General features: G+C 45.2%; 1 protein-coding gene across 1 annotated transcript in view; it reads left to right on the forward strand.

Moving 5' to 3' along the window:
* The window catches only part of HCN4 (hyperpolarization activated cyclic nucleotide gated potassium channel 4), a 169,145-nt gene extending 150,465 nt beyond the window's left edge, over window positions 1–18,680 (forward strand). The window contains exon 8 of the mRNA XM_073361426.1: window positions 17,016–18,680. Coding sequence (XP_073217527.1) covers window positions 17,016–18,568 — 1,553 coding nt within the window. The 3' untranslated portion in view covers window positions 18,569–18,680. The remainder of the gene's footprint in view (window positions 1–17,015) is intronic.
* Window positions 18,681–19,006: the final 326 nt, after the last annotated feature.

A 19,006-nucleotide genomic window follows, 5' to 3' on the forward strand; every position in this document is an offset into this window, starting at 1 on the left:
GCAGTTTGTGTGGGTTTTCTTTGTATTTTAAAACAGCCTTGGAGACTGCCAAACTTCTGTGACATCCCTGTTACCAGTTGTAGCCAGTGACTGACATCACTAACTGACTAGTGTAACAGGTATTATTTTATCTTCTCTCTCTGCTCTTCCGAGCAACCAATGCGCATCGAGAACTTACGATGAGCTTTCGATGAGGAGTAGGAACTGAAATACTTACTAGCCAGTAACAGTCCCCATACTGCCAATGGGTCAGATTCTGACGTGCGTAGTTATGGAGAGTAGATCCTGACTCCACTCATAGTCCCATTGAACTCAATAGACCCGCTCGTGGAGGAAGGTGCTACCCAGTATGAGTAAAGCTGTCAGAATCTTCCCTGATGGCTTGTGTTTGCTTCAACTGAGAAAAATTAGAGTAAGCAGGTGCCTATAAAACCCCAGCACTGAAACCCCCATAGACAGCACAAAAGGTGGCAACATGGTCTAGACTGTGAGCTGTTTGGGGCCCAGATTGTTATTTTGTTTGGTGTTTGTACAGCACCTAGCACAGTGGTCCATGACTGGGTGCTATGAGAATACAGATAATTATAAATAACAGCACCCTGGACTGGAAGTCAGAAGACCTGGGATCTATTCCTGGCTCTGTCACTGACTTGCTGGATGACCTTGGGGGAGTCACGTAATCTTTTTGTGCCTCCTTCCCCCCCTCTCCCCCCACCTTTTGCCTGTCTTGTCTCTGTAGGCTGTAAGCTCAGGGGGACAGCCTTTCTCTCACTATGCTTGTACAGGGTCTTGTTCAATGGCATTCCAGCCTTGCTTGGGGCCTCGAGGTGCTACCATAATAATAACAAAACTACTCAATGCTCTGCAGCAGCTAAAATGCAAATGAGCTTTTCAACAAAGGAATCAGCTAATGTATGGGGAAGGAAACCAGTCTGTAATCAAGCCAGAATCTGCATATGGATGGACAGCACATGTCTGCACAGGCATCGCAGCTGTCAGCTACTGTATGTGGTATAGAGCAGCGGTTCTCAACCGGGCGTCCGTGGCACCCAGGGGGTCAGCAAGCCCTTTCAAGGGGGCCCCATGGCTGAAGCCCCGATTCCCTGCTGCCCCCCGGGGCTGAAGTTGGGAGGCGCGGGGCTGAATCCAGGAGCCCCGATCCCTGGTGCTCCCTGTGGGGCAGAAGCCCTGAGCCCATGGTGGGCAGAGCTGGGGACATGGAGGGCATTGCCCCACCCCGCCCCAAACTGCAGGGCAAGATCAAGGCAGTCCCTGGGCAGCTCCACACCTCCCCAAGTCCTCCCCACATCTCCTCTCCCCGCCCCTTGGCCAGGTCAGAGACAGGAAGCCAGAGCCGGGCAGTGCAGGGCAGCTGCTGTTCTGGCTGGTGCCATGGAGCAGGCATCTGCAGCATTCCTTCCTCTACTGCTGGTGGCCCAGTTAAAGCTGCTCCTCAGTTCCCAGCCCTCTTTGCTCCCACAGAGGAAGCCGGTAAGAGCCCCCAGGTGGGGAGCCCCAGCTCCATGGCTGGCAGACCCCTCCAGGAACAGGGACCACAGGGGAGCCCTTCCAGCACACAGCCCCTAATACCTCTCTCTCTACACCCTGAGCTCTGCACCCTGAGCTACCCCCTACCCACACACAGCCCATAGCCACCCTCTGTGTGCACACAGCCACAGCTACCCTCTGTCTACACACAGCACCTATCTACCCCATCACTGAACCCAAGCTATTTTCAAACTTTGTGAGCTAACCCCCCCCACCTTTGAGTTATAATTTAAATATATAAATTCCCTTCCTGGACCCCACCATGTGGCGGCGGCTCAAACCCTGCTGACCCCTGCCCCCAGCCAAATAGAAGTCAAACTACTTTGCCTATGCCCAAGGGCTCTGGAGTTTTTATAGTTTGTCGAGGGAGGCCTCAGAGAGAAAAAGTTTGAGAACCCCTAGAATCAGGACTCATGGCTCCAAATCCAAAAGCTTCTGCCACCTGAGCTAAAGAAGGCTCCTTGCCCCAATCCTGCAATTGATTGAGCACCACTGGGCTCTGGGCTCCAGCTATTAAAGGTTACTAGAAAAACTTCCACAAAGTTTGAGTGCACTCGTGCCTATTTGCAAATGATTTGTCCAGCTAAATAGAGTGCAGGAATAATGGGGAAGGCTGTGGGGGAGAAATATTCATCATGTGATTTATTTAAATATTATTAATGAACTTCCTCAAATAAATTATTCAACAAGTACAATTTGACCAATTCTGATTTTAGCCAAAGTGTTAAAGTCTTCTTTTCCTACGCAAAGTAAACGACAGACTCACATCAAGAGACAACTAACAACATTTTGGGCAGGAAAAAAGATTGATTTGGGGGCCTGCTCTAGACACTGGGTTTGTGCTGATGTAATTATAGGTATGTTACACCAGAGCTGAAGGTGTCATTTCCAGCATGAGCAGACAGACCCATGTGGCTCTGATCAAACTAGCATGCTAACAATAAGCAGTGTAGCCCCAGTAGTGTGAGCAGTGCAAAGGGCTAGTGCAGGTAACATGCTGACAGTGTAGGGGCCATATCCAAGGCTTCTTTGCTCCCCCAGCCATCAGCAGCTGCAATATTGGCCCATTAGAGCCACTGGCAGCCAGCTAAGTTAGGACAGGAGACCAGCCCAGTGCACAATAGTCCAGGATCAGAGGATTGCAAAGGCCACATTCACACCTGCCCCATCCTGAGCTGTGCTGCAAACTTGGCTGTGCTCTAGCCAAGGATCTGACCTGGTGTGCTTACTATTCAGTCTTCAAAATAAAGACACAGAATGAATCTGAGCCTCCCAGGAGCTAACTAGCTATGCAGAAACCAGCAGAATAAAGTGAGAATGTTGAAAACGCATGCAGATTCAAAAAGCAATTCCCTGACCTGTATTCTTAAACTACAGCCACTGGCCTTAGATGGAACTGGAGGGAGAGAGCCAGGATAAACAGAGTGTTCCAGCTAATCTCTCCAGGGTCTGTGCAGAATTTTAACAACAGAAAGCTCATCTTGATGATTTGCTAGAACTGTTGTTGAGAGCTGATTCTTTTCATTAAACCACATGGCCCTTTTCCCTGGGATTCCAGTCAGGTGACATGTGTCTTTTCAATTCTTTATTGAGAGAGAACCATCTATTAGTTAAACTCCAAAATTTCAGACGCATCACTGTACTTCAGAGCTCTTATGACTGGAGGGCACATCCTCCAGGTTCTAAATACCACTTTTGTTTTCAGGCCATCACTGTGTTGATGAGAAATTGTTTTTTGTAGGACCCACAGTATTTACTACAATTATTTATTATTTGTATTGCGGGGTTCTCACAACAGAATGCAGCCACCAACTCTTGCTGGTGGCCGCTCTGACAATTTTTCTTAAAATACTTAATTAACTTTAGGAAAAACAAATTAATATGCGCATCTACATGTCCAAACCATTGTAATCTATCTATGTATGCGTTTTATTTTTACAGACTCAGTAATAAAAATAGTGTACAGTTCTCTCTATTCTTTATTGGACCTAAATAGAATAGAAACGCAAATAAGGTGCCTTGAACATTCTTGTCTTTTTTCTTATTGTTTCTTTTGCTTTTTTTGGTTTCTTTCTTTTTTTTTTTTTTTTAAGACTTGCTAGCTACTAAGTGTGCAGTGAAAAGTGATGCAGGGACCAGGGGTGATGGGGCACTGGAGGAGGCAGCAGGGGGGAAGAAGTGATGGGAGGGGGGCTTGGGCCAGAGCCCATCACCATGCAGCCAGGGAATGGAGCCCGAAGCTCCACGTACAGGGGATCGGGCCTAGGGACAGAGCCCGAAGCCCTGTGGCTGGAGCCTGCCACCCAAGGGCTGATGCCTGACCCCACTGCCACCGGGAAGGTGGGGAACTCACTGGCTGCCTGCTCCTCCAGTTTGTGCCTCTCCAGAGGGAGGCAGGGCCCAACCACTGCTGGTGGTCTCTGGGAAGGGGCTGCTGCTTTGTTCTCCCTCCTCCAATCTCTTCCCAGGAGGCCGGGGCCACAAGAAAAGCCCCTGGTGGGCTGCATTTGAGAAATGCTGCCTTAGGAGCCCCAGTCCTGGACCAGGACCCCCTTGTGCTAGGTGCTGTGCAAACAGAACATTGACTCAGTGTATGCTCCAAAGAGCTTGTGCAATCTAATTATGATGCACCACTGGTGTTTCCAGATCTTTGCTAATGCTACTTTAATAAATTGGCTCATGTATCTTTATGCACCACTGTCCTCTACTGGATGGTATCAGAACTGCTCAACTATGTGTCAGAGATCCTGTATTACTCACACCTAGTGAAGAGTCTCCTTTACTCAAGTGGCCGGGGTCTCTGCTTTTTGGAGAAGGAAGATCTGAGTTTGATTGCTACTGCTATTATAAAGTTTCGCATATTTGGGTTTAGGAGTCAAACTGGAACAGACTAGTGTGTATTCTATATATTATATTAGTTCTTATACCATGCTCATCGCCATAGTGTCGGAAGGATAGAAGGTCTAGAAGGATAAAGTCTTAACATCACGCAGTCTCTGTGCTTCCAGCACTGAAATGAGAGGAAAATAGATTATCCTCTCCAAGCATCCTACTGTGGTTCACTGAACAAAACTATGGTACAGAATAGCTTTACAGTTCAGATTACGCCAAACTAATCAGCAGATCTCATTTCAAGGCAGGTGAAATGACAATAAATCCAGCGCGAAGAAACTGATCTGTAGACAGAGCAGTTTAATAAAGAAAGAAGGAAGAAAAGAGTCATTGCAGAAACACTCTCCCTCGGAAACTCCTCTCTCCTGCCTTGCTCCAGCTTTGGCTTGTGTTTAACTCATGGCTTTAGTTAAACTTTCAGGAAACCATCTTTCCTCAACTAGGGCATCACCCTGTACCTATTATGGTCTGACACTGCATGGGGCTGCCCCACTGGAAGTAGCCAATGAGCTGCACACATGGGCAGAAGAGACATGGGTCAGTGGAAGGGTGTGCGAGGGTATAATATGCTGCTGGGGTGCCCAGAGCTGTGCGCCAACGTGTTACCTCTCTGCCTCAACAGGAGTGAGTTTTGCTGGCAACTAGATTGTGTGTCAGCTCCCTGCCACACCAGTCTGTCTGCCTCCCCAGCCAACTCCTCAAGGCTCTCCTGGCCCAGACCTCACCTAGCAGGTGCAATCAGTAAACTCCAGCACCTGAGTGCCCCAGGGATGTTTCTCTGCAGTGCACAGTCCCTATCATGGTGCATTCACAGAAGATATTAAGTTCACTGCTCTGTTAAAGACTCAGTACATCACAGCTTATTAATTGAACTGGGGTAAATACACCCTTCCCTTCAAACACCCCCCTGAACTGGTTTATGGTAAAAGTAAAACAAGTTTATTAACAAAAGAGCATGGGTTAAGAGACACCAAGTAAAAGATAATGGTAGTGCTGTCTACAAGCAAATAAAAGTGAAAATACGTACTTAAAATCTAAAACTTAATCTAACACGATACCGTCTTTGTGCAAGATGGTTTCTCTCATTCTCAGTCTCCTTTCCAGTCTGGCCAGGACCTATCACAGACATCAAAGAGTTCAGTTTCTTTGTTGCCTTAAGGTGAAAGATCGAGATGGAGTCTATCTGTGTTCCTTGTCTCCCCAAAGGGATGTCTTTGTGTTACATGTCAGGAAGGCCTCCTGGGGACTCAATCTCCTGTGTCTTTCTGGGGTGCAGGGCCATGTTAATTCTCTGTCTCTTTTGTTTTACCTCATGATAAGGCCCACTGGTTTAGCATGATAGCAGCTTTGTTTACAGCTAATACGTAAATTGAGGTAAACCTCCCTTCCTTTGTCTGGGGCAGACCGGTCTATCACCTTTACCTAGGTTAGGCTGTCTTTGTCTTAAACAATGTTCTAGTAACATTATACAGAGGGAATTTATAACATCACATATAAGGTTAACACATGCATTTTACAATGATAATAATAACCAGCATGTTATTAGCTTTCATGTGATACCTCACAAGGCATATTGTATACCTGTATTATTGCAGTAGCATGTAGGGTATGAATACAGGGGGCCCTCGGCTCACAGAGGGTAAGGATGTATTGAATGCACTGCAAAGAAGGCACTCTCGCTATACTGCTGTCACGGAGTGCAGACATTGAACAGTTAGGGCCGTCTCCCGCCTCTCAATCTACCTGGGCAACAATCATTAACATCCCAACATTCTGCTGGTGAGTGAGGGCAGTGTCTCTGAGATCAGAGGTGGCTCAAGCATAGAAGGGCAAATTGGAAGCCAAGTGCAGATGACACAGGATGAAGGAGTGAGGTGAGGGGTTTGCTGTGATGATGGATCACAGAGCAGATGCTGGTCTAGCACTCTTAGGGAGGCTGCAGTAACCACTCCTGCTTCTTCCCCTCCTCCTTCCATCTCTTCTCACTTGCAGGCTTCCTCAGTCCAGTTTCTTGCTAAAGAAATCCACTGTACGATATCCACAGAGCTACTAACTTTCAGCCACAGAGTTGGCGTTTGACTGTCTCCTTGAAGGCCCCCATATCTCTCTCTCCACACCCTGGCCTTGCAGTTGTGTGGGAGAGCTCTTTGTACCCCTGGCTGGAATTTGCACCTGTGACTCCAGAAAACTCATTATTGCAAACCTGAGGTGTTGCCCTCTCAGACCTACCCTTTTGATTCTTAACGTGTTAGCCAAAGTCTAGCTTGGGTAATTCCATTTTGTTTCCTACCCTGCAATTTCAATTGGGTAGGTTCTTGTTTACTTCCTCGCCAGAATTGTTGTATAGTGTTGCTGTGCACTGCTGAAGAGCTGTCCCATTGCATCCCAGAAGTGGCCACACTCTTGTCCTCCATAAAACAGTCCTCAGATATATGGTTTGAATGATGACGGAATCATACAGGGTCTGATGCTCCATTGCCTGCAGCTCATATAGCTATTTACACCAGTGCAAAACACTGCCAAATTCAAATTGTAGCTTTTCACAGCTATTTTGCACTGGTATAAATAGCTACATGAGCTGCAGGGAGAATCAGAGCTTGTCTATCCTGGTTATATGTGTAGCAGTCACTCTCATTCTATGGCAGGTTTTCCAGATATTGACTCATTCTTGTAGTTCTTTTCTGTACCCCTTTTAGTTTTTCAACATCCTTTTTGAAGTGTGGACACCAAAATGGGGCACAGTCTCCAGTAATGGTCTCACTAGTGCCATGTCCAGACATAATACCAGCTCCCTGCTTCTGGTTGATATTCCCCTGCTTTTGCATCCTAGGATCCCATTCTTCCTCTTAGCTACAGCATTGCGCTGAGCGTTCATGTTAGATGGTTACTTACCATGACCCCTAACTCTTTTTCAGTCACTGCTTTCCAGGGTACAGTCCCCCAGTTATAAGGGTGACTTATATTCTTTGTTCCTCGATGTATGACCTTGCATTTGGCTGTGTTAAACTGCACATTGGCTCACCTTACCAAGCGATCCAGGTTGGCTTGTATTAATGACATGTCCTCATCATTATTTAGCACTCCACCAATTTTTGTGTCCTCTGCAAATTTTACCTGCAAAGATTTTATATTTTCTGCCCAATCATTGATAAAGCTATTGAATAGCATAGGACTGAGAACAGATTCCCTACAGGATCGCACTAGAAGCATCCCCACTGGATGACGATTCCCCACTTACAATTACTTTTTGCAGTCTGTTGGTTAACCAGTTGCATTGATTTTGTATAGTGCTAAATATTTGTATCAGAATATCATGTGGGTCTAAGTCAAATCCTTAGAATTTGTCTACATGTGAAAGTTAATCTGGAATAATGATCTCAACAAAGAATGATGACAAGTTTATTTGACAAGCCCTATCTTTCATAAACTTTGTTGACTGGCATTAATTTTGCCTACATTCTTTAATTCTGAAGATGTGATGTGGCTGTGGTGCCAGAGTTCAGGATGGACAGTGTTTACAGATCCAATCTGCCATGCTATGCCTGTATCTAATTCAAATTCTGCAAACCCACTGGGAGGAAGGGTGTTTGTCAGTCCTGGTTTTGGATGGGAGCTGAAAGTGCAGGCAGGAGCCTGGGGCACTGAAACAGAATGAGAAAGGAAGTTAACTGATTGGTGTGGAGCTTGAGGAAAGTTTTGTTTGGGAGGAGGGTTAATATCGCTTTTGATTTAATCCAAACTGGCTGGCGCCTTAGGATGCCACTGTATACTCACCTTGAACCCCAGTCTCAAGACAAGCTGCTATGCATACGTGCACTCCTCAGTGCTGTATACCCAACATGCACGCAGGTTACTACTGACTAACCTGAGCCCTCCAAATCTTGCCAGCACCAAGAAACAAAAGCTAAAGGGAAACCCACAGGCAGCTGCTCTAATATCTTCAGGATGGGATCAGCTGGGAGTGTGGAGTGCAGGGGCGGCCCGTCCATATAGGTGAACTATGTGGTCGCCTAGGGTGCCAAGTTAAATGGGGCCCCAAATTCTTGGAAAAAAAATCAAATTAAAAAAATAATAAAACGAAAAAAAATTAAAAATGAAAAAAATACAAATAAAATACGAAGATGTCATTATTTCAATTCCCATGCATATATGGAGGGAATAGGAATTATAATTCATTTCTCTACATTTCTGAGAATTTATTAATATGTGAAATCTTTTATTTACTGCAAAAATAAATAATATTTTAGCAAAAAAGAATTTCAATTTGCGACATAGGGTCAAGATGACCCACTCCGCAATTTTGATAAGCAATAATTCAGCCATAATGAAACACATCCACCAGTGGCAAGAGCTGCAATGCTAGTGACACCTAACTCGAATATACATCAAGGTCACATAGCCGGAAATTCATGTAGAGCGGAGATATCGCGAATTGATACATGTCAAACAGTCCTTTTAAGACACGTCGCAGGTACACGGTTAAGAATCAAGCGAATACTGTGGAAAATTGTGTTTCTTGGTGCCAAAGAGTAAAGAATATCGTCTTTCAGCATTATATATCCAAAATGTGAATATCTTCAAGAGTTATTAAATCTTAGCGTTATTATCGGGCTGTATAATTATGAACTTTTCTTTGTTATAAATGGTTCACATGTAATAAATAAGATTCATAAAAGAAAAGTAACAGCGTTAATGCTTAATAGACTACGAAAGTGATGAAGTCACACTCCAAGCGGGTAACCGTGTCGAGTTCCAAACAACCGGTGTCGAGTTATAACGTCGAAAAAGGTCATTTTGTTTCCGTGTAAACACTGTAACTAACTGTTATAATAGGTAAGTGAGTGTATGTTACTAATCATTGAACCTTTAAGCAGTGAAAAGGCATGTTGGGATGGCTGCATTGTGGTTTAAATCTCCAACCATGTGGTGTGACAGCCATCCTTAACGCTATAATGCTTGCAGTCGGGAGCACAGTTAGTACATAACAATATTCAAATGCCCCATGGCAGAAAGAGGAAAAAGAAAACCTCTTTTCAGGAGCTGAGTATCATAAATGAAAGGCTGAGAAGGAAAAGGACCAAGCAAAACAGCAGGGATCCTTCCTGAAATATCTTCTCATTAATCCAAATAAAGATGGAAGCAGTTCACAGCATCCAGATGAAGGAATTTTACTTGGAGAGGCGGTTAGCTCACATCCGCTTGGAAGCAGTTTGGAACATCAAGATGAAGGTATATTACTTCAAGATGAGGGTAGCTCACATCCACAAAAAAGCAGTTTGGAAACTCAAGATGATGGAAACTTACTTCTAGATGAAGGCAGCTCACAGCATCAGACTGATATGGAAGTGGAGAAAATTTATTCACCTTCAGAGACACATGCAGAAATTGAAGTAAATGAAGTAGAAGGAAGAAAGGATGAGGAAGTTACAAACAAGTTACAATATGGGGACCCAGCTTCATGGCCCAGATGTGATGACAAGTGTGCGGCAAATTCTTGTGGAACATGGACCCGAACAAGTTCATGAATTTCCCTTCCTTAAGGATGGAAATAACAGAAAACTCTCTGCTCAGCATTACAAGAGGAAACTAATTAATGGGGAAGAAATTCATCGAAGTTGGTTACAATATTCAGTTTCGAAGGACTCTGTGTTTTGCTTTTGCTGCAAGTTGTTTAGAAATCAAGCAATTGGTACATCACTTACTGAAAATGATTCGAAGGTCTGGAAAAACATATCTTCAATTCTCTCTTCTCATGAAAGAAGTATAGAACATTTGGGATGTTTTCAAAATTGGAAAGAACTTGAATTATGATCGAAAAAAGGAAAAACTATCGATGAAGAAAATTTACATGTGATCAAGGAAAAAGAAGAATATATTGGCAACAAATATTACAGCGTCTGATTGCTTCAGTGAGAGTTCTTGTGGGCAAAATTTAGCATTCCGCGGCCATGGTAGAAATGAAAATTTATACACTCCAAGTAATGGAAACTTTTTAAAATATGTTGAATACCTAGCTTTTTGATCCAGTCATGAAGGAGCATCTACGTAAAATAACTGATGATGAAACACAGGTTCATTACTGAGGAAAAAATATGCAGAATGAACTGATTCAAATCCTAGCAAATGCCATTAAAAAGAAAATTGCAGAAGCTGCCCATTCTGCAAAATACTTTTCAATAATACCGGACTGTACACCAGATGTGAGTCATGTTGAACAAATGACGATGGTCATTCGTTTTGTGGATATGGAAAAGTCTGCAGATGAAGATAATGTTGAAGTGCTTATAAAGGAACATTTTTTGGGTTTCGTACCACTGAAGGAGATGACTGGAGCATTTATGACTTAAACTATTCTACAAGAGCTTGAAAAATGTCATTATCTGTTGAAAACTTATGTGGCCAATGCTATGATAATGGGAGTAATATGAAGGGTAAAGACAATGGTGTGCAAAGGAGAATGATGGAAATCAATCTTAGGGCCTTTTTCGTTCCTTGCAGTGTGCATTCTCTGAATTTGATTGTCAATGATGCTGATAGATGCTGTTTGGAGTCAGGCAGTTTCTTTGACCTGGTGCAACATGTTTATGTGTTTTTCTCAGGCTCAACACACTGTTGGGAGATTCTAACTCGCCACGTGAATTCTCTAACTGTGAAACCACTTAGTCAGACAAGATGGGGAGAGTCGCATTGATGCTTTGAAGCCTCTTCGCTATGAACTTGGAAACATTTATGATGCCCTAGTTGAAATTTCTGATGATACCACCTTTACTACATTATCTGGCAATATGGTATGTTCAGATGCAGAAGCTCTTGCAAATGGCCTTTCCAAGTTCAAATTTGTGACTTCACTCATTTTGTGGTATAATATCCTTTTCGAGATTAACCTCACTAGTAAGCAGCTTCAGGAAAAGAACCTGAACATGCATTCTGCTATTCAAAAACTGCAGCAAACTAAAAATATTCTGGAGGAATTCAGAAGTGATGAAGGGTTTGAAAGAACACTGGTAGATTCTCTTGAGCTTTCTGAAGAAATAGACTTTCTGACAGAATTTGCACCAGAGCCAGTTCGCATTTGGCAAAAGAAACAGCAGTTTTCATATGAAGGACGAGACACACCCATTCAGAACCCAAAACAAAGGTTCAAAGTGAATTTCTACTTTGTAGTCCTTGATACTGCTATTCACTTGGTTGACGAAAGATTTCAACAGATACAGCAGCTAGAGTCAGTATTTGGCTTTCTATATGATATCCACAGCTTGCAAAAGAGAACAGCAAAACAGATAAGAGAATTTTGTATAAAGCTGGAGTTGGCGTTGACTCATGAAAATTCAAAAGACATTGATGCTACAGATTTCTACAGAGCTCTGTTTTCACTAACAAGGTCAGCTCCCAGACTGCTGCGCTGGGCATCACAAAATGCAGAAGAGATGGCCAGCCCTCTGTGGAGATAGAGGTGGTTAGGGACTATTTAGAAAAGCTGGACGTGCACAAGTCCATGGGGCCGGACGAGTTGCATCCGAGAGTGCTGAAGGAATTGGCGGCTGTGATTGCAGAGCCACTGGCCATTATCTTTGAAAACTCCTGGCGAACCGGGGAAGTCCCGGATGACTGGAAAAAGGCTAATGTAGTGCCAATCTTTAAAAAAGGGAAGAAGGAAGATCCTGGGAACTACAGGCCAGTCAGCCTCACCTCAGTCCCTGGAAAAATCATGGAGCAGGTCCTCAAAGAATCAATCCTGAAGCACTTGCATGAGAGGAAAGTGATCAGGAACAGCCAGCATGGATTCACCAAGGGAAGGTCATGCCTGACTAATCTAATCGCCTTTTATGATGAGATTACTGGTTCTGTGGATGAAGGGAAAGCAGTGGATGTATTGTTTCTTGACTTTAGCAAAGCTTTTGACACGGTCTCCCATAGTATTCTTGTCACCAAGTTAAGGAAGTATGGGCTGGATGAATGCACTATAAGGTGGGTAGAAAGCTGGCTAGATTGTCGGGCTCAACGGGTAGTGATCAATGGCTCCATGTCTAGTTGGCAGCCGGTATCAAGTGGAGTGCCCCAAGGGTCGGTCCTGGGGCCGGTTTTATTCAATATCTTCATAAATGATCTGGAGGATGGTGTGGATTGCACTCTCAGCAAATTTGCGGATGATACTAAACTGGGAGGAGTGGTAGATACGCTGGAGGGGAGGGATAGGATACAGAAGGACCTAGACCAATTGGAAGATTGGGCCAAAAGGAATCTGATGAGGTTCAATAAGGATAAGTGCAGGGTCCTGCACTTAGGACGGAAGAACCCAATGCACAGCTACAGACTAGGGACCGAATGGCTAGGCAGCAGTTCTGCGGAAAAGGACCTAGGGGTGACAGTGGACGAGAAGCTGGATATGAGTCAGCAGTGTGCCCTTGTTGCCAAGGCCAATGGCATTTTGGGATGTATAAGTAGGGGCATAGCGAGCAGATCGAGGGACGTGATCGTTCCCCTCTATTCGACATTGGTGAGGCCTCATCTGGAGTACTGTGTCCAGTTTTGGGCCCCACACTTCAAGAAGGATGTGGATAAATTGGAGAGAGTCCAGCGAAGGGCAACAAAAATGATTAGTGGACTGGAACACATGAGTTATGAGGAGAGGCTGAGGGAGCTGGGATTGTTTAGCCTGCAGAAGAGAAGAATGAGGGGGGATTTGATAGCTGCTTTCAACTACCTGAAAGGGGGTTCCAAAGAGGATGGCTCTAGACTGTTCTCAATGGTAGCAGATGACAGAATGAGGAGTAATGGTCTCAAGTTGCAGTGGGGGAGGTTTAGATTGGATATTAGGAAAAACTTTTTCACTAAGAGGGTGGTGAAACACTGGAATGAGTTACCTAGGGAGGTGGTAGAATCTCCTTCCTTAGAGGTTTTTAAGGTCAGGCTTGACAAAGCCCTGGCTGGGATGATTTAACTGGGAATTGGTCCTGCTTTGAGCAGGGGGTTGGACTAGATGACCTTCTGGGGTCCCTTCCAACCCTGATATTCTATGATTCTATGATTTGTGTAGTGAGCTTCAGGCTTTTTCCAGACGACTTAAGAAACATTCCTCTCCTGAAGAAGTACTGAAGTTTGTTTGTGAAAATAAGACAATTTTCCAAACATTTTCATAGCTCTACGCATTCTTTTAACTTTGCCAGTTTCCGTAGCTAGTGGGGAACGTAGCTTCTCAAAGTTAAAATTGATAAAAACATATCTGCGTTCAACAATGGTGCAAGAGAGACTTGTTGGACTTGCCACGATGTCAATACAGCATGAAATAGCCTGAAAACTGGATCTAAAAGAACTAGTGACTGAATTTTCAAAAGTTAAAGCAAGAAAAGTCATGTTTTAAGAGCACAGAGTGTTTTTTATTCGGAGTGTTTTGTAAATACAGGTTAAAGTTCATTGAAGAGTTTTCTTATTTCTTTCTATATTGGATGTGGTGGTAATGGCAGTTAAAGCAGGATAGCATAATGGATGATTTTGGATTTGTAATAATAAAATTATAATTAACATTTTTAATGCATTTTTATTTGAAATCGGATGGAAATATCATCGAGCTGTCATGTACAAATCTATTCTGAAAATTTCGTGTCTCTATTTTATCTGATTTCAGAAACATTGGTTGAACAGATGGACGGACAGACAAACTGAATAATTAAGCCTCTGTTTAAAAAAAACACTTAAAAACATTAAAAGAAAAAAAAGGGGCAAAATGTTTCCCAGTTTACCAAAAATCTCAGCCTAGAGCTGCTCTTGGGGCTTGGGGGTGGGGGGCGTGGATTGCATGGTTCGCCGAGGGTGCCAGTTGCTGTCAGCTAGTCTAGGGCTGCCCCTGGTGGAGTACCCTTGAAAAGTCAAGTGGTGGATTTAATTGAAGCCAGTTTGTTAAGGATATGATACAAACCCCTATGAGCAGCAACTCCTGATGAAGCAATGCTGGAACAGAGTAGTTCGTTTTCATTAGGCTTTGAGGATACAACTAAATTCTGATGCATCAGACGTTCTCTCCCATTGAGAAGGTGCCGTGATCTGGTGAAAGGGCTCCACACAACACCCTCACTCATGGCTCAGAGCTGTTCTTTAATCACATGAAGTTTCCCCTCAGTGCCAGGTGGATTCTGGGGCCAGGCAAACTCGTGTCACTGAATTTTGCAACACTTGGAAAAGGCAAAGTGCTGGGTAATATTACACTGCAAGGCTGAAAGATGAGCTGGAACTTAAATTTGATTGGCTTGAAATTCCACTTCCAAAGCACAAATGAAACTATAATGGCAGGCAATCTGCTGCCCAGAGAGCTCTCACCTGGGCAAGCAGAGCCTTTGGGGAGGGAGAGTTCTTCTGTTCCTAGTGCACAGAGACTGCCGCTCAGCTAGAAGTACTTGCTTTACTTACCTCCCTGCTAGGGAAACTGCGAGACTTAGGGTGAAGTCCTGGCTCCATTGACAGAGTTCACATTGACTTCAATGGAATCAGGATTTCATCCTTAATTCCTTACCATTTGTAAAGTGCTTTGAGAGCTTGGGGCGAAAGGGTCGAGAGATGACTTAAATGTCACAGTCACCCTTAAAGGGGAAATGGACATGGACTTATATGATGGAGAACATGGGGGAAGGATGTTCTTGTGAACTCAAACAATGGTTGGAGAGCTTTGCAAAACCTCCAGGGTGAGGAGGAAGTTCCACTGTCTCTCCCTCAGTCCTGCAGGGTAATGCACAGTGACTAATGATTAGAAGTTGTATGCACCCAGCACAGTGTGCTGCGCAGTGTCTCTATTCACTCTATTCAGATCATCCACTGTGCTTGAGCCAGGTGGAGGTGGCTTTAGGTCACCTTATGCACTCCCCCAATATATGGGCTGGGTGGGGGCTGGTCCAGGTCCCAGCACAGAATGCCTCTGGTATGCTCTAACTTATGCCAGGCCACTTCCAGCTCCTTTGCGGCAGCCAAGGCTTGCTGAGGTGTAGGAATGCTCACCCATGCCTCCTTTCTGCTAGAAATGCCCCCTGCAACAAGATACAGGAGATGAGGATGATTTAGAGTATTCTCTGACAGTTCTGCTCCATTGGAGGGTTCCCCAATGCCTCAGGGGGACAGATCGTCAGGCTTGATGGCTGCTTTGCACTGGAGGAGGGCTGAGGATCTGACTCACCATGACTCACTAGCCGAGTAGATGCAATGAGATGTGGACTGGATACGAAGGAGGGATGTCCAACGATTAGCGGAGGAGACTGGGATTCAGCACTCTTGGGTGCTGTCACTACCTTGCTGTGTGATCTAGGGCAAACCACTTCACCTCTCCATGCTTTGGTTTACCCAGCTGTAAAAAATATTGGGACAATAATAGTGACCATACTGAGTTGTTGAGAGGCAAAATCACTTGAAATTAGTCAAGCGCTGTCAGACACTAGGTTGAAAGGTGCTACAGAAGCACTGAGCATTAGCTAGCAAAGTGTTAATAAAAGGTCTTCTGCAGAAAATAACTTACCATTCACCAGAGGAAATTTGCCCTAGAAAATCCAAAGTTGTATGTGTGGCATACATGGCTTCTGCCTTTCAGCAGCTGGGTTTTATCAGGTACAGTTCCATCCTGAGAACATGTTGAGCTTCTCCAGAAAACTGCAGGAATGTGCAATGGCCAGGAAACCCCACTAAACCTTGGCCTCTGTTTTGGATTCCCTCCAGGTGAGAAGAAAGTCCCAGCTGCCACTTCAGGAGCTGTTTGTTGAAAGCCTGTCAGGGATGGTCTAGATAACATTTAGTGCTGCCATGAGGGCAGGGGACTGGAATAGATGACCTCTCAAGGTCCCTCCCAGTCTTACGATTCTACAATTCAAAGGAATCCAGCATGGTGGCAGCATGAGGAGCATGCAGCAGGAATATAATTTGGGGGAAAGTCGGAGTACTCACGCAAGGTCCACCCACAAACCAAGCTCCACCCACTTGAGATACCAAAATGAAATGCCACTGAAAGCAGATCTTTACAAAATCATCTCTCAGCACTGGCTCAGGGGTGAAATAGTTAATAATGTTTGTATTTAATGTTTTGCCATTAGACTTCATAGTGAACTAGTCCATTGAGGTGAATGAGGCAGAGCTATTGTTTCAGGCTCTCTGCAGGCTCAGGCAGACATCACTGACATAGTTACACTCAGGTCTTCTGTTTGGAGTTTTCATTCCAACCACAAGCACTACAGAGTAATTGTTTTAAATGGAAGTTGAGATTCTAAAGCACAAGGTAATAGCCTCCAGACAAAAAAAAGCAGTTTGCCAATCTGCCCTGACCCTGGCCCCTTACAACCGCTGGTGAGCAAGACTCCTCATGCCCCATGAGGCAAGATCTTATGGGACACTACTTGACTAGAGGATGTAGTGTATGTCAGCTTACTGGCTGGCACAAAGCTGCCATGGCACCTCCATTTGAGAGAACTAATGAGAATGGGACAATGTGGCCCGAAAATGAACTGGGAGGGGCAGGCAGTGGCCTTCAATTGATACCCGCTGAAAGGTTTCCCCCTTGCTTTTACCAATCAGACTGATTCTTCCTCTCTCCTTTTTTTCTACAGGTAAGAAAAATTCCATCCTGCTACATAAAGTCCAGCACGACCTCAACTCTGGTGTCTTCAACTATCAGGAGAACGAGATCATCCAGCAGATTGTGCAGCACGACAGAGAGATGGCGCACTGCGCTCACAATGTCCAGGCTGCCGCAGCAGCAGCTTCCACACCAACCCCCGTCATTTGGACTCCACTGATCCAGGCGCCCTTGCAAGCTGCAGCAGCCACCACTTCAGTAGCAATAGCTCTGACCCACCACCCGCGCCTCCCGACTGCTATATTCCGTCCTCCAGTATCTGTTTTGGGGTCTTTGGGGCAGCCGTCCAGCCAGACACCGAGACAACTGAAAAGGCTTCAGTCTATTATACCATCAGCTGGTCCTTCTGCAGTAGGTTCTCCATCCAGCACGCCATCCCAGCTGCACACTCCAGGAGCTGAAACCCCTTCATCATCTTCCTTCCAAATCCAGCAGCTGGCAGGATTCACAGCCTCTGCTGGCTTAGGCCAGTTCCATCAGGCCTCAGTTGGATCTCCTTCCCCTGGCTCAAGCCAACAGTGCTTGGGTGGCACATCATCAGCAGGATTGAACCAGTTTCAACAGGCGCCTTCAGGGTCTCCTTTAGGGGCAGTTCAGCAGCAGCCACTTTCCAGCAACACTCTGCCTAGTGGGTTTGGCCACTTCCAGCAGACCACCACTAGCTCTCCACCTACTTCCTTCACCCAGCTCTCATCAAACTCACCTAGCAATCTTCTCAACCAATTCCAGCCCACCCCCAGACCACCGCAGGTGGGACAGTTACAGCCCCTCACGGGAAGTGGAACTTTGGGAGGAATGAACCACTTTCAACCCCCTCCTTCTTCCAGTTCTCCATCCTCTAGCTTAAACCAGCTGGCACAAGCCTCTGGAGGCTCCCTTTCAGGGCTGTGCCAAATACAACCAAGTGCATTAGGTTCTGCAACTGGGACGATAGGCCAGCTGCACCAGGAAAGGTCACCTTTTGCCTCCATGTCTCCATTGCAGCAGCCTGGTGTAGCCTCCCCTTGTTACACCCCTTCTGGCCTTAGTCCTCCTAGTCAGAGCCCAGAGGCCACAAGAACTTTCCAATGTGGCCCTTCCAGGGCCTCTGGCTCTCATGGATCTCTGCTCATGCCTCAGACCTCCAGCCCACCTCCACTGGTCCTTCAACCCAAGAGCTCTCCACATTTGCCACCAAGACGCCTGAGCCAGGACATCAGGTTGATTTCTGCTTCCCAGCCATCTTTGCCCCAAGAATTGTCTCAGACTCTGAGCCAAAGTTCTCCTCTTTCCTCTAGAGAGTCTGTTCTGAGCTTCTTTCCTTTCTCTGTGGGAGGGTCTGGACTTCTCAGGAAGCCGTGTAGCTCTATTCCCGGACGCATGACTTTGCCACGTCAGATGTCCTCAGGTTCTCTGCCACACCCGCTAGTGTTTGGAGCCAGTGCTGTCGTTGCTCCCTCTCTGACTGCTGGTGGGAGGAAAGAATCTGTTGTGCTCCCCGGGGAGCTAGAACCTGTCAGATCCAAACTGCCCTCCAATTTATGAGGATCTCTTCTCAAAGCCGTTTCTGCCACTCCTGCAATTCAGTTCCTGATCAGACTTTCACAAATCATTGCTTTCCTTTTTCTTTCTTTCTTTGCCTTTCTTTCTTTAGGTTTGACTGTGATTAGCGATAAACAAAAAGAAGATAACCAGGTATTCTTAGAGCTATAGATTTTTGGTCACTTGATTTTATAGAATATTTTAATACGTGGAGCAAAAGAAAATGAGGAGATTTAATCTACTGAGGTAATACACAGATACAATGTGTGCCTGAGCTGGAACTTGTGAATGATCAGCCATAGAGCCACCAAAAGGTTTTCCTGTTGAGACACAGATCCCAGGTTGACATGGGCAGAAGAAGGAACACTGGGCCAGGCCCATAGCTGGTGTATTTTGGAACAGCTCCATTTGAAGAGCTGTGTTGATTTGCACCAGCTGGAG

Source organism: Lepidochelys kempii, chromosome 10 (assembly GCF_965140265.1).
Source record: "Lepidochelys kempii isolate rLepKem1 chromosome 10, rLepKem1.hap2, whole genome shotgun sequence".
NCBI classification, from domain to species: domain Eukaryota; kingdom Metazoa; phylum Chordata; order Testudines; family Cheloniidae; genus Lepidochelys; species Lepidochelys kempii.